The following is a 15255-nucleotide window of genomic DNA, read 5'->3' as shown; positions in this document are numbered from 1 at the left end:
TTTTATTAGGAGTTTTGGCTGTCAATTGGTTTACTTATTTTACTTGATGATGTGTGAGAGATCAAGATTAGGGGTTTTACTTGATCTCTTTTGAATAAATGTATTGTTAATGGATTTGGGATATATGATATATATGATAAGGGTGTAACAAATGTGCGCGTTACAATTATTTTCTCCCATAATATCTTCTAAGAAAAAACCAAACTAAATTAATTAGTAAGCTCAATTGATTTGATCAATATAACTATTTATGTATGAAAGGTCACAAGACTTGTATTCATATACCAATTAATTAGAAAGTTTAGACAATGGTGTAATTGAGACTATTTATTTAGACACAATACATGTGGAATAAAAAGAACTAAATCACATATGTAATTTGGATCTCAACGGTTATATAGTTGCATTAGCTAGGAAAGACATAATATTTCTTATTTAGCATATAATAATGCAAGTTATAAATAGAAAAAAAAGAAAGAAAAATGTAGTAATGATATTAGCTCATATATATATTATAGGACATGGTAACATATAAATTGATCAAGAAAAAAAAGTGGATATATATATATTGCTAATTAACAACGTAACGTAAAGATAGATATTCCATTGGTGCATGGGAGGCAGCTTTGTTAAGCCAATAAAATATATTTAATTTCTTTAGGGGGCATATTCTTGTCTTGTTCATTCCATATAGCATAGAAAAATGAAATGGGAAGGGCCCTCCTTTTTGCCTTTTTCAATACTTGATATTATCCATTCTTTTCTTTGATCTCTATGATTGAATAAATCTTGTTGTCATCACCTTTCACTTTATGCTAAAAGAAGATGTGTCTAGAGTATACAGAGGACAAGTAAAGAATAGCAAATGTATGCAAAAATATAATTAAATAAACAATTAATGGCTGTTAGTGGCACAGAAATTTAAAAAAGATTTGGCTTTTACCAATAAAACCATGTACTGTAATTGTACAATTCTGATGTGATATTTAAACCAATATATATATATATATACACCCTTAAGTTTCAAATTACTTTCAAATATAAGAAAATTGTATAATAATGTATGGAGAATATTGAAATTTTATGTTTCTAAAACCACTTTGAATAATATGTGCCAATTATTAGATTCTTTTAAAATTTTCAGTTTGTGATTCTATATGTAATGTTTATAGTAAAATAAGCTAAGTAACACTATAGCATATTGAATGCATGTTAACTAATTTGACACAATAAGACCACCATAATGTAGCCCTTGATAATGATTGGATGTAAAAACCGAGATAATGCAAACCATTATGGATTATAGGTATAAAGAGAACATAAAAATATGAAAGGATGAATTATGAGTTATGAGTTCAATCCAAGGCAACTACCTCTTTTAAAATATTTATATCTAATATACAATTCTATTTAAATATAATTTTATTACTCCCTTGGCTATATATATATATTTACTTGCTTCCTATATTTTGTTGTTGATTGACGTTGGACATGGAATCCAAAAATTCTGCAACTCTTCAAATTCCTCATTCTGAATCCATGAATTCTGAGTTATACCAATGTGTAAGCTCAGGGGACTACAACAAATTCATTTCTCTAATCAACTCCAACCCTTCTCTTCTCCTCCAAACCACCATCCAGAGCAACACCCTTCTCCATGTGGCCGCTGCCTTCAATCAGAAAAGCATTGCCGAGGAGATCATCCACCGTCACCCTCCGATTCTCTACGCGATGAACTCAAAAAAGGACACTGCGCTGCATCTGGCTGCGAGGCTAGGGAGCTTCCAAGTTGCGGAGCATCTTATTGAATGTGCTGAGAAGTGTCGTTTTGGTGATGATTTGGAGGCCGATGATTATCGAGATAAGGAGTTGTTGAGGATGGTGAATTTGGAGAAGGACACTGCGCTTCATGATGCTGTGAGGAACGGCTATGGTGAGATTGCGAAGCTTTTAGTGAAGGAACGTCCGGAGCTGGTGATGTACGCGAACGGAGTCAGAGAATCTCCGCTGTTTGTGGCGGTGGAGGAGGATTATTTGGAGATTGCACAAGAGATTCTGAAAGTGGATTTGAATTGCTTGTACGGAGGAAGAGATGGCGCCAATGTTCTTCATGCCATTATCATTCGAACCCTCAAACGTAAGTTTCTTGATACAATCATATATATATATATATATATATATATATATTAGTATTAGCATGTTATCTAAGTCCATCATAAGTAACATAAATTCGAATACGGATACAAATTAGGCTCTTCTAGCGAGACTCCTCTACAATACTTGATTGTTCTGAGTTCACATAATTATTTTTTACCCGTTTTGGATTATTGTTGATAGGGTATACACAGAATCTGATTGAGACTCCACTTAGAGTGTATCTGGCTCTTCCAGTGTTATATGTCAACCATTTCCTTCCACAAGTGCTGGGTTTGCCTTATTGGGAAAGGAAAATCACTTGTAAACTTAGGCCCTCTCAAAAAGGTACAAAATAACTCTATTATTCCTTTCTGCACTTATTGTTGATCTTTTAAATTTCTAAATGTTTCTGCTTTCTTTTTCTTTTTATAATCAGTTTAGGTATTTTAAAAGTTGATATCATGTAGAATTGCATGGAAAAGAATAATTAGAGTGAAAGTTTTGATTGGAAGGACCAAAGGCTAGCAATGGTTAATTATAATAATTATTTTAGGTTAAATTAAAAAAATATATATTTTAAAACTTTATTCTTTGTTTACAAAAATCACTTCCTATCAATTTTGGATACTCAATGTTAAATATCCATCAATCTAAAGAAATATTTGTCAAAATTAACAAATTACTTGAAAAATACTGTTTTTTCTAAATGGAAAAAAACCACTTTTTACCCTTTCCAAAATCATCACAAAAGACTCTGTGTTCTTTTTTTCTCCAATGCAAAAGTATCTCTTGCACTATCATTAATTTTTCCTTTTGAAAAACAAGTCAAATATAGCTTTTATCTGATTCAAGGAGCCCTTTAATCAAACTTTACAGATATTATTCAGAAGGTGTTGGACAAGTTCCCAAACATTCTTATAGAACCCGACATTTACGGATGGCTTCCCCTTCATTACGCTGCCTACCTCGGCTCCAAGGAACTCGTCGAACTAATACTAAACCATAAACCATCCACTGCTTATGAGAAAGACAAAAATGGCGACTCGGCCTTGCACTTAGCCGCGAAAGAAGGCCGTTCCGCCGTCCTCAAAACCTTTGCAAGGCTCTGTCCCGACAGCTGCGAGCTATTGGACTCAAAGGACCAAACAGTCCTCCATGTTGCGGTCGCTAACCGGCAGGCCTACACTGTCCGAAGGATCTCGGGGTTGAGAAGCTTTAGAAACTTGGTGAACCAAAAGGACATTGATGGGAACACTCCTTTGCACGTTGCTGCCATTGTTGGGGACTATGTTACGATCATGTTGTTGGCTTCACATGGGAGAGTAGACAAGAAGATTATGAACAACGCTGGCTTTACTACAAATGATATCATTCGATTGAATCCCAAGTTTAGTTGGTATGAAAAGGTATGTTTCCTCCTCATCGTTATGAATGCAAGTATTATATATATATATATATCTTTTAATCTTTTCTGGAAAATCATTGGAAAAAAATGTTTATCGGTACAAATGTCTATCAATGCACTGTTGCTAATGAAAATGAAAATGACGTAATACTCATAAACATCTATAAACGTACATACTATCACTAATAGATGGCTACATTGATAATATACATTAGAAAATGTTCTATTTGCAATATCAGAATGGCACATTAGTTATATACAGACAAAACTCAAAAGGGTTAATCAAATAAGGAAAAAACTTTTGGTGCAACATGAAGAGGTGCTACACTGCGACGTGTCAATTTATTTTTTATTTTAAAAATTTTTAAATGATATTTTTGGTATTTGTAGAAAAATGGAGACTATTATGGACTTCTCCACCTAAATATTACTTTTATCACATCAAATTGGTAGTGTGATTTTTTATCTTAATAAAATGTTATATCTAAAATATCATATAATCTTGTAGGCTATATATATTAAAAGATATGAGAAACTAAATTGCAACCCATTTAAATTTTTTTTCCTATTAAAACCTATGTTATTATTATCCATGTGTTGGACAATTTCATGGAAAAATTAAAGTAGTTAGCTTAAAAAAATGGATATTTTATTGACACTGATGAAATAGTTCGAAAATGTTAATCTTTTTAGTTCAACAACACATGCGAAGACATTCTAAGATATATATATTTGTGAAAAGATGAAAAAAATAGTGGAGGGAGATTATACAATAAAAAATAAAAAGACGCAAGGTTTTACAAATTTTTGATATTTATTTCACTTGGTAAAATATGCAGTCTTTCAGCATAGCACGTTTGGAATTTAATGGAGCTTTACGAGGAATGGAGCAAGTGCTAGCTAGAAAATCAAAAAGCTATAATCCATTGCTTGAAAAAGAGGAACCAAAACCAAATGTCACAGAACAAGAAATCAATAGAGCCATTGTTCTTAACAATAATAAAGGCAGTAATCAACTTCAGAAATCGCAAATATGGAGCGAACTATCGGATGCAAATCTTGTTGTAGCAACTATTATTGCAACAGTTACCTTCAGCGCTGCCTTCCAAGTTCCCGGTGGATACCAAAGTGATGGGATGGCGGTACTACGGAAGGAAAAATATTTTAGATTGTATTTGCTATCTGATGCTTTGTCTTTCGGGTTTGCGGCGGCGTCGATGTTCGTCACATTTTTTACGGGATTGTTCGGGGCGAATTCCGGGTTCAGTTACCCTAGAAGATGGGTTACATTCTTGACAGGTACTTCTGTTTGGTTTATGGTGTTTGCATTCATGTTGGGGACAAGTGCAGTGATGGCAGAACATTCAGGGTTTGCTGGGTTGGCTCGTTCTGTGGCTTGTTTTTCTTTTATTTGGCCAGTGGTTTTCTTAGGGGCTGTGGCTGTTAATTGGTTTACTTATTTTCCTTGACCCACATTAATAATATTGTAATTTTTTGTGTAATAAAAAGATTATGGGGTCAAAAATAAGAATGTTGGGTACATCTTGATGATACCCTGTCAATGCAATACTTAGGTTTTATGCAGTAAAATTTCTGCTATATACATTTGTGCGAGTCATCTATAAAAGAAAAGACATTTGGTTGTTTAAAATGAAGCCCATTCGCTTGAGTTTTTTTGGATGTGAGCAAACTTTCAATATTTGGCCAAAATTCTATATCATTCTATTAAATATATCCTATTGATTATCATGATTAGACAGCAACTGGAACTTAAGACAGAGATGGATTGATATCAATATCATTGATCAGTAACATCATGATTTTTCTTGGAGTAATTTGAAATTGTGGAAAGGGGGCCTCAGCTTACTATTTGTTATGGGTGGAAGTCACAATCTTTTTATGATCTATTGCTACTTCTTCTAGTTTGGCCCTTGATATTGATTATTATTGCTAGCTAAGCCCAATGTGAAATATACATATGATTGGGAGAATCATTCTAATTGGAGCTGATCAAGTTATAAATGAAATCCTTGAAAACAAAAGCATACTGTTATTGATGTGTTATAACGTAAATGTATTACCTCCAATTTTCTTTTTTTAAAAAAGGAAACGAGTGTGCGATAATCCTTTAGCACTATCAAACTCTCAATAGTATATTCAACAAAAAGCAATGATACATGGCAAAAATATCCAAATGGACTAGAAAGCAAAGCCCAAAGTACATAGCCATTATTCTAACAAAACTCTCTAAAGATTAGTGAAATTGTGCTCAGGTCTTAGTCTTTGAACAATTTGTGCCTACTAGCTAGTCCACAAGCCAATCAAGTTGCAAATATCTTCCCAAGAATTAACATTGCTTCTTTGTTTGTTTCTTTCTCTAAGAATTAACGTAAAGTGTAGTCATTATCATTAACTATGTTGGTCACAATTGATATTGGGATTTAGAGTTGCTCCATCACCTGTACATAGATTAAGGATATATTTCAAATAAAACTTCACATTGCTTTTCTAAGGAATAAAGCTAAATGTGTGTGTCTTGTTTTTAACTTGGAACAATCGAGTTAGTTTAAGTTAGTCATAAGACTCATACAAGAGATATATCATTGTATTATTGAAGTTTTATCGGTGGAGATAGATTTCTAATTAGTATTAATACATTTTTAAAACGATGGTTTGTTAATTGATCATGGCATGGGAATCACAAGACAAACTTTCAGTAACATCCCAAGTTTATTAGTGATGAGTAATTATCATCTACAGGCTTTAATCACAACTGGCATACAGTCTCTCTTTTATCCATTTTCCTTGTTGTTTAAAGTTCATTCAAAATCTTTTTCTTGTTGTTTATCCTTTTCTCATTCTATTAACCGAATTTTGATTTCTCGAACATTTTTTATTGATTACTCAATAATATACGTAAACTATTTTGATGTAATCTTTTTCTTTTTCGAAAGTTAACACATAAGAGCCACATAAAATTGGAATATATCAACACACCCAAAAAAGAAAATTAAAGCTAATATTCACTTTCTCACAGCTGATAGATTTCTTTCTTATATATCTAAAACGTGACTTTGACTATCATAATCAAAATAATGGATATCTAACAGACTAACACAGCTTGTTACATAATGACATTAGATGATAAAACACAAAGTTAAAGCAATAACATTTTTTTTTGAAAGGATAAGTTGGGTGAGTAAGTGCACTCGGAGTAAATCTTCATTAACTGGACACTCCATAACATCCCACTTCATCATCTTTGCTTCATTTTAACGATCAAGAAACACAGCTGTGGGAATGTTCAGCATGATGGTGTATGAAACACGTACGTATGTTGGAGGACAGTGTGGCTGGGGGAAAATCACAACTCTAATAGGCTTTGGCGAAACTTCAATTGGTGAGAAATAATAGATAATGAATGAGCCAAAAAGTCGAGTAAGTATCTATATTCAAGTATTTTCAACCAAGACAATCTGAATGCTACATAAAATTTGAAACTTTGTGTTTGGTAACAATTTCATTTTTTTGTTTTTGTTTTTAAAATGTTAAAGTCTATTTAATTTTCACTATGTGTCTTAGAATAATTTGTTTTTTTAATGATAATAGTTGAATTTTTAGCCAAACACATTTTTTAAAGTTATTTTTTAGTTTCCAAATTCTGGTGTGATTGTTTAAATGATTGATATACCGTAGATAACAAAGAAAAAAATAGTGTCCAGAGGTTTAATATTAAAAAAAAAGTAAAAAACAAAATGGCTACCGATATCTAAATAATCGTAACTAAATTATAATGACTTTATAACAATGTGATATATCGATAAAAAAAAAATAGCTCGACAATAAATCCTTAAACTTAATTTAAATCTCAATATGTAATCGTTTGATGACATACATAACACATAAACATTGAAACAAATGGTAGCTAAAGCAAAGAGATACATATAAAATGGTATTGGTTAAGAAAGATAATACGGGAATGTTTTTCAAATAACTCATTTTAACTCATAAAAATTGTTTCAAATACAACTTTGGAGTGACTTAAATTTTAAATTAAACACGAGAAAACATATCGAACAACACACCCATTATTTTGTTTTCATTTGAGAACATATTCTTGCCTTGTTCATATACCATATTTTTGCCTTTAAATAGCTTATAGATTTTCATTATTTTCTCTATGAACATATCGGATAAATCTTTGGTCACTTTCACCCTTTATGCAGGTGTGTCTAAAGTGCAATACATTGGACAAGTAAAGAACAGCAAAAAGAATATATTAAATATCACAAACTTTTCTAAATGTGTAATTACAAAAGCATTAATCATAAGAAGATAGTTATTCAACATATCTTTGATTTGAACTTTATTTTTTTATGGTCGAGATATAAAACTTAATAGTACATATTTATGTTCATCCATCGTCATCATTAATGAGGAAAAAGAAAAATAGAGAAATAAAGAAAAATTTGTTTATTATGTTTTCATCACTTTAGTATCGGTTTTGAATGGTTATGTTTATCGATATCTAATCATGTTATTCAAATACTATTTTGGACATCGTCCTTGTACTTTCTAAACGTTTATTTTGATTTTGTATACTTCAACCTTGGGTCATTTTTATTTATAAAATGTCAATTTTATCATTGTATTTTTAATTTTGGTTTATTTTGACTATTGAACTATAAGAAAGTGATCTTTTTTTATCACTAAAAAATGAAATAGAAATTATTAAAATAAAGATACTGAAATGATTACGAGTATGATGACTAAAATGAAACAAAATTGGATGTATAAGGATGTAAATGAACATTTCAATTTTGAAAAAAGTTTAGTGTTATTTATTTTTCTAATTTTTTTTTACAAAAGATCAGTATACTATAAGCCAAACACGTTATTAGGTATCTAAAGAGACGTCTAGGAAATATATACATAGAAAAATATAGTCCCCCTATGTAATTTTCTCCTATTTAAGTGCCTAACAACTTAGTGAATTCTCAAATCATTTGTATGTGTTGCTATTATTCCAATATTATCATTATTCTTATAGTCTCTTGAAACGAAGCTCCTAAATCTCCATGGATCCAAATCTGTACTGGGCTGCTGCTTATGGAGACTTGAGATACTTTGACAACTTGGAAATAGTTCAGTTTTTGAGAAAGAGCTAACACCATACAAGGATACTGCACTTCACGTGGCCACAGAATTCCATCAAACGCATTTTGCAATAAGGATCTTGCAGGTGTACCCGCTGCTCTTGCTAGCAAACTCCACAGGCAACACGGCTCTGCACATTGCAGCGGGAGAAGGTAACAAAAAATTGGTTCAGGTTTCTATTGACTATATAAAAAGTTCCGACATCGAAACTGGAAAGTGTAAGGATTTAACTAGAATGGTGAATTGGAAGAAGGACACGGCCCCATCCAATAAAAAGTTCATCATTTGCAAGTTAAATTCAAAGCAACTTTATTATTGCTATATTTGAAAATATCCCTGTAAATAATTAACTTAAATTTTGTGGTAAAAATATATTTTCTTTACATTATTGTAGGAATCCATTGAAGAACTTTATTTAAGTTCATACTTGGTTAAAAAAAGAAAAGAGTGTAATGGTACCCATATGAACGTGCCTACACAATACTAAAAAAAATGAGGAAAGAAGTCGCAACAAATGACAAGATAATGGAGATCATGACCATAACAAACAACAGTAACCAAAACAAATTAAAGAAATGTGAAATGAAAATTGAAGTAGAAGTGAACCTAGTCGTGGCAGTGTTGGTGGCAACGATGACATTCGCAGCCGGATTCACAACTCCTGTCGAAACAACTAAAATATTATAAATATAGACAACGATAGACATCAAAATCTTGCTATATATGATTTCCAACAATTTTATTATTTAAAACCAGAATTGCATGGCCTAGACTTATTACTTTTGCAAAAATGATAAAACACTAGCTAGTTCGACCATAAAATGTCAAAAAAAGTACGAATACATTTGGATACACACGATGACACTCAATATACTGTTAATATACACTTGATACCTTTTATACACCCGATACACACTTCATACACCAAAAAGTTTCATATTACATGTAAAATGGAAAAAGTGAGTCACCCACTTTAATTTTCCTTAAAACAATGACTCGTAAATTAAGATTTACTTAGTTAATAATATTATTATTTTCAAATATAGCAAAATGAACCAAAATATTTATAAAATATATATCAAAGTCTATTCACAATGGATGACAATAGATCAAGATATACTACTATATATTATGATAGATAATAGTTATCTCAATCTATCATTGATGGATTATAATATTTGAGGCCGCCTTAGAATACCTTAAAACAATATATATTCCACTGATATTGACACGTCTTGTATATAGTAACCAACAAGACTTGAGTGAAGTAAACGGAGAGAGAAAGAGACAATGACTTGATCGTTTACTAATTGATTGAGAAAGAAAAAGAAACCGGTTTCCTCCATTAAAACGACAACGTTTACCGCTAATTCCTCCACTCCATGGATCCACAGCTCTTCATTGCCGCCACCAATGGCGACTTGGGTCATCTCCGAACTCTAACACCACTTACAAAATTACTCCTCCCCTCTCAACTCTCCCCAAATCAAAACACTCCACTCCACGTCGCCACCGAATTCCGCCAACTCGGGTTTGCGGAAGCCATCGTGAGAGACTGTGAAGCCCTTCTACGGCTGCAGAATGGCGCCGGTGATACCGCGCTGCACATCGCTGCCAGGGAAGCTCTCTCAGAATTTGTGGAATTTTTCATCCAATTCCGGGGGCTCCTTCGAATGGTGAATCACAATGGCGATACTGCTTTGCATTGTGCTGCGAGAATTGGGAGTTTGATATGTGTGGAGAAGATTGTGGAAGCGGACCCGGAGCTTTGCAGAGTCGTAAATAATAGCGGGGAATCGCCGCTATACTTAGCGGTGGCTGCCGGATTTTGGGAAGTTCCTCAGTCCATTATTCGTAAGGCGAACTTGTTGGCTTCATATACAGGAGCTAAGGGCTTAACTGCATTGCATCCAACTCTTTTCTATCCCAATTATGGTAACATCTCATGAATTACCCTTTTCAATGTTTTCTTACAAAATTTATAGCAAGTATGGAAGTATGGAAGGAAGGAAAGTAGTACAAAGAATTAATACCATAATGGTTTTAATTTTCTTTTAAAGAAAGATAAAGTATAGTAATATCAAGGTTTTTCAAAAGAGAGGTTTTTATTTAAGTATTTTGTTGACTAGGATAATAATGTTATGGAGTCTTTCTTTATGAAATAAGACATATATTTTTTCTTTTTTAAATTTGAAGATAAAGAATTTGTGGTTGTGTATAGCTAGGGTTGAACTATCAAAATAAATCAAATTAATAAACTTTTTTCCTTTCTTTTGTTGACTTGTTTTTAACTGTCCTTTTTTTTTTTTTCTACTTTACTAATTAGGATTTAAATTATAAATTTAGTTGGCAAACTTTAGGATTTGTGTGTTTTTTTTAAAAAAATCTTAAATCTCAAATTTTAAAAATTTCTATAAAAATATTAATTTATATCTCCAAAATTTCCACAATTTCATTTGATTTAAGATAAATTAATTTGTTAGAGAAAAACTTGAGTTTATTAATTTAACATTGTGTTTCTTTTAATAAAGTTTAAACTTGGATGTTCACTTGAACTACATCAATTTTGTTGCAATTCAAGGAATTGTCTATTTCATTATTTCTAGTTTTCTAATAAGAGGTATAAATGCAAATTACTGTAGAAAGAATTATGCTCCACTAGTGAAGTTAATTTAGTGGTAATTGGTTTGCACATCCTTGATCTTTTGAGATTGGAGGCCTTTCAATCGGCTTATCTCTAAATAAATATTCAACAACTCACTGCCCATTTTCTAAATTAATTCTTTTTTTTTTTTTTTTTTTTAATGTTTCAGACTTTGAAATAATCAAATTATTCGTGGAATGGAGGAAAGAAATGATAAAAGAACAAGATGACTTGGGACTGACACCTCTCCATTATGCTTCACTCTATGGAAGAACAGAAGCAATAAATCTATTTCTTCAAAACGAGAGTTCTTCCATTTACATTGTAGACAACAATGGAGAATCAGCTCTACACATTGCTGCTTTTAAAGGCCATAAGGATGCAGTGGAAGCGATTTTAAATTGTTGTCAAGATTCTTGCTATCTTGTCGATAACAAAGGTAGAACGCCTCTTCATGCTGCAGTTTTAGGAGATCAAAGAAAAGTTGTGAAATTGATATTAGGAAGGGCAAAGCAAGGAAGAGTAATGAATAAAGCTGATTGTGATGGAAATATGGCTTTGCATCATGCAGCATTTCACAAGTTTTACGATATTATTGAAATACTTGCGACTAGTGAAAATGTGGATAAGAATGTCAAGAATAAAACGTCCTTGACAGCACTTGATATCTTCAATAAACATGACCTGGTACGTCTCTCTTTCTTTTAAGTTTCTTTTTTTCTTTTTTCTTTTTTAGAAGTTAAAATATGGGTTGGATGGTTTTGAATCACTTATCTTTTGATTGATTGAGAGTACACGTTTTATGTTTGTGTTTTGGTAACTGAATGTATAAAACTATTTTAAATCACGGGTGAGCGAAGGGATTTGGAAAACCAAACCAAATGACAGAAATCGATGGAAACTGATGTCCGTTGGCTGCACCTTGAGTGCGAGGAGCGGTCAGCGATCGATTTTGTATTTTGCAAAAATACATGTATATAAAAATAATAGAAAAAATTAAACAGTTCGAACACAGCTCAAACGGCATAGAACAAACCTCAAAGGATGCTTGAATGGAGCTCGAACAATGCTGGAAGGAAAGTTGAACAAACCTGCAACAAAAAGCTCAAACAGTGGTCAATGGACGGTGCTTGAATGGATCGGAGCGAAGCTGCTGGACTTGTGTGCTGAACAGAGATGGGGAATAATGATAGTTATGAGAGTGGCGCGAGAGAGATGTGTGTAAGAGAACTAGAGAAGAAAGAGGGTTTTTTTCACAAAGAAATTTAGTGGTTTGAATTTTATGTTTTTGACTTTTTATTAATCAAGGAGGGAGGGATATAAAAACAAGATGGGGAACAAAATACTTTGATTAAAACTATAAGAATGTCAAGTTTTGGCTAGCCTGAAAATACCAGAAAATTTCGTGAAACTCCCTTTTTTTTCACTATTATTGATAAGTAATTAAAAGTCGCAAGCATCAAGTAATGCATTTTTTTTGTAGTAATGTATCTTTTATTGCCCTTAACTGGATGGCGTTTCCTTCACTTTTGCTTTCTCTTTTGTGTTTGATCTGTTCTCACGCCTAATTTGAACCTTAATTATGCATGAAATAATGATATGTATCAACCTAATTGAGATATTTCAATACATATTCACTAATTTCTCGGCCGTGGATTGTTCAAAAGAACACTTGTTAATAATTTAACTCTATTAGAATGCTTTTAAAATTTTATAGACTAAACTTATAACCTTATTTTCAGGAAGGACTAAGGGCAGCAGTAATCCGAAACATTCTCATTGGTTCGACCGGATCAATGACAATGCAACACTTAGCTACACAAGCAATAAAAAAGATGAACCAAGAAATTAAAATAGAAGAATTAGATGATGATGATGATGATGATGATACAAATGGAATAAATAGCATAAAGCAGAAAGAGAGTTCATACAATACAGAAAAACAAAAAGCATTAGAAGTGAACCTATTAGTAGCAACTTTAGTAGCCACAGTTACATTTGCAGCTGGATTCTCAATGCCTGGTGGATACTATGAAAACATTGGACTATCAATTCTTAGCAACAAAGGAGGTTTTAAAGTGTTTGTAATATTCAACACAATAGCCTTTTGTTGCTCAGTTTTTGCAGTGCTTCTTCATTTCCACACTTCAATTACTGACCATTATCAGAGAGTAAGGTATATGGGAATTGCTGTAACGTTCACTAGTATTGCTATCGTTGCTATGGTTATAGCATTTGCTTCGGGTACTTATGTTGTGATGGCAAATGCAAAAGCATTTTCCTTAACTCCTTTTCTGATTTTTGGGGGATTTACTTTTCTTTACTTGGCTATTCCTTTTTGTGATCCTGGCGTTGAGGGATATTCATTCCTTCATATACCACAAAGATTCATAAGAAGGAAGATTGTTCAACATGTAAGATATGAGGAATGATTATTGTTGTTTGCAATGAAATAAAAGTGATATGCATATGATTAGTCGTTAATTTTGTAGTATGTAAATTGAAATAAATTTTATATAAATATATAATAAATTAACATCAATGTGTTAATTCTTGGTTTCAAACTAAGATCATCAATGTTGAGGTTGATGTAATTGTAAATTAGTTAAACTAATACAAGATTTATATATCTTCATATTTTACTTGGTTAAGAAAATTATCTTTCTATATATAAATAGGTTTCACATCTCACCTTAATGATGAAGGAATTAAGATGTGTCACTATTACCTAACTATTTTGAAGTTGATGGATATATTTAAGATAATAGGAAAAAAGGTCCTATTATATGCCAAATAATAGTGTAGTTATGGGCCCCTATGCCTTGATATTAAGCTTTATAGGAAAAGGATCCTATTAATATGCCAAATAATAGTGTAATTATGAACCCACTGTCTTAATTTGGTTGCATAAATGACAAATCATATCTACATTTGAATGCATCCCAAGTGGCCTCATAAAAATCAAACCTTCAATCAGCTACACCAAACCAAGACCTACCTCGCTATTGGAATCACAAATAACAACCATTTACACTCAAAGTTAGGAAATTTGAATCTCTAACTTCTAGAAGGAAAGTTAATTACCGTTGATTTAAACTTAATTTTTTTTTCTCTTTTTAACAACTTTGTGGCAAAGTAAATGATTAGCAATTTGGTAAAGATTATCATTATAATTATTTAGAACAATAATTGGAGTAGGGGTATATGAACCACATATCTCGTGGGTTTAGTACACTCGAATGCTAGTTGAGGTAAGCTTCGTGTGACCCTAGCTAAAGATATAATTATTAATATAAGGTTTCTATCATTTTTTCAATTTCATTTATTATCATTTAATAGTTATTATTCCATATTAATTCCTTGAAAGTGTTCCAAATCTAAACATATATAGCTTAATAGGCAAGGCATAGAAAAAAAGATGAGTTAAGTTTGGGAAAAACTTAAATCCTCTCTCTAGTATCACTTTATGATTATTAGAAAAGCAGTAGCATAAAGTAACTTCGCCACATGCAAGCTTTACTCATAACAAAAGGACAATCATACAAGTGATAATACCATTGTGAATTTGTAATGCATCAATTCTACCTTAACTTAATCATGAACTCATAAATAATATATATATATATATATATATTTGATTTGTTTCCCATGTTTTAGAATCGTTGAACACATGAACTGATAAAATATTTTTAATACTATCTTTTAAGAATATTTTAAATTTTATTTTATTATCTACGTTATCTTTAGATTTGATTTAGTTTGATATTATATTTATTTTTAACGACTAGTTTTTAAAAAGTGAATAAGAAAAAAAATATTATTATAAAAGATAAAAGTATTAAAAAATAGTAAAATTTTAGAATCTATTAATAATAAATACCCTGAGTTATTTAATGTCTATATTGATAGACAC

General features: G+C 31.7%; 2 protein-coding genes and 1 long non-coding RNA gene across 3 annotated transcripts; 2 read left to right on the top strand and 1 right to left on the bottom strand.

The window, feature by feature from the left end:
• The first annotated feature begins 1456 nt into the window (after positions 1 to 1456).
• LOC101220192 (protein ACCELERATED CELL DEATH 6) lies at positions 1457 to 5221 on the top strand. The gene is made up of 4 exons (XM_004139337.3): positions 1457 to 2137; positions 2338 to 2481; positions 3013 to 3542; positions 4381 to 5221. Exons 1-4 carry the CDS (start codon positions 1492 to 1494, stop codon positions 5008 to 5010), a joined length of 1950 nt encoding a protein of 649 aa, XP_004139385.1. The 5' UTR covers positions 1457 to 1491; the 3' UTR covers positions 5011 to 5221.
• Positions 5222 to 8359: 3138 nt separating this feature from the next.
• On the bottom strand, positions 8360 to 9743 carry LOC116402257. Its single transcript, XR_004214765.1, has 2 exons — positions 9305 to 9743; positions 8360 to 8828 (listed from the first exon to the last, which is right to left on the bottom strand). It is a non-coding gene; the product is annotated as an uncharacterized LOC116402257 (long non-coding RNA).
• A 170-nt stretch (positions 9744 to 9913) lies between these two features.
• On the top strand, positions 9914 to 13826 carry LOC101220431 (protein ACCELERATED CELL DEATH 6). The gene is made up of 3 exons (XM_011650438.2): positions 9914 to 10633; positions 11512 to 12029; positions 13085 to 13826. Exons 1-3 carry the CDS (start codon positions 10081 to 10083, stop codon positions 13772 to 13774), a joined length of 1761 nt encoding a protein of 586 aa, XP_011648740.1. The 5' UTR covers positions 9914 to 10080; the 3' UTR covers positions 13775 to 13826.
• Positions 13827 to 15255: the final 1429 nt, after the last annotated feature.

Source organism: Cucumis sativus, chromosome 2 (assembly GCF_000004075.3).
Source record: "Cucumis sativus cultivar 9930 chromosome 2, Cucumber_9930_V3, whole genome shotgun sequence".
Classification (NCBI taxonomy): Eukaryota; Viridiplantae; Streptophyta; class Magnoliopsida; order Cucurbitales; family Cucurbitaceae; genus Cucumis; species Cucumis sativus.
Note: the sequence above shows the minus strand (reverse complement) of the source record. Positions and strands in the feature narration are given on the sequence as shown.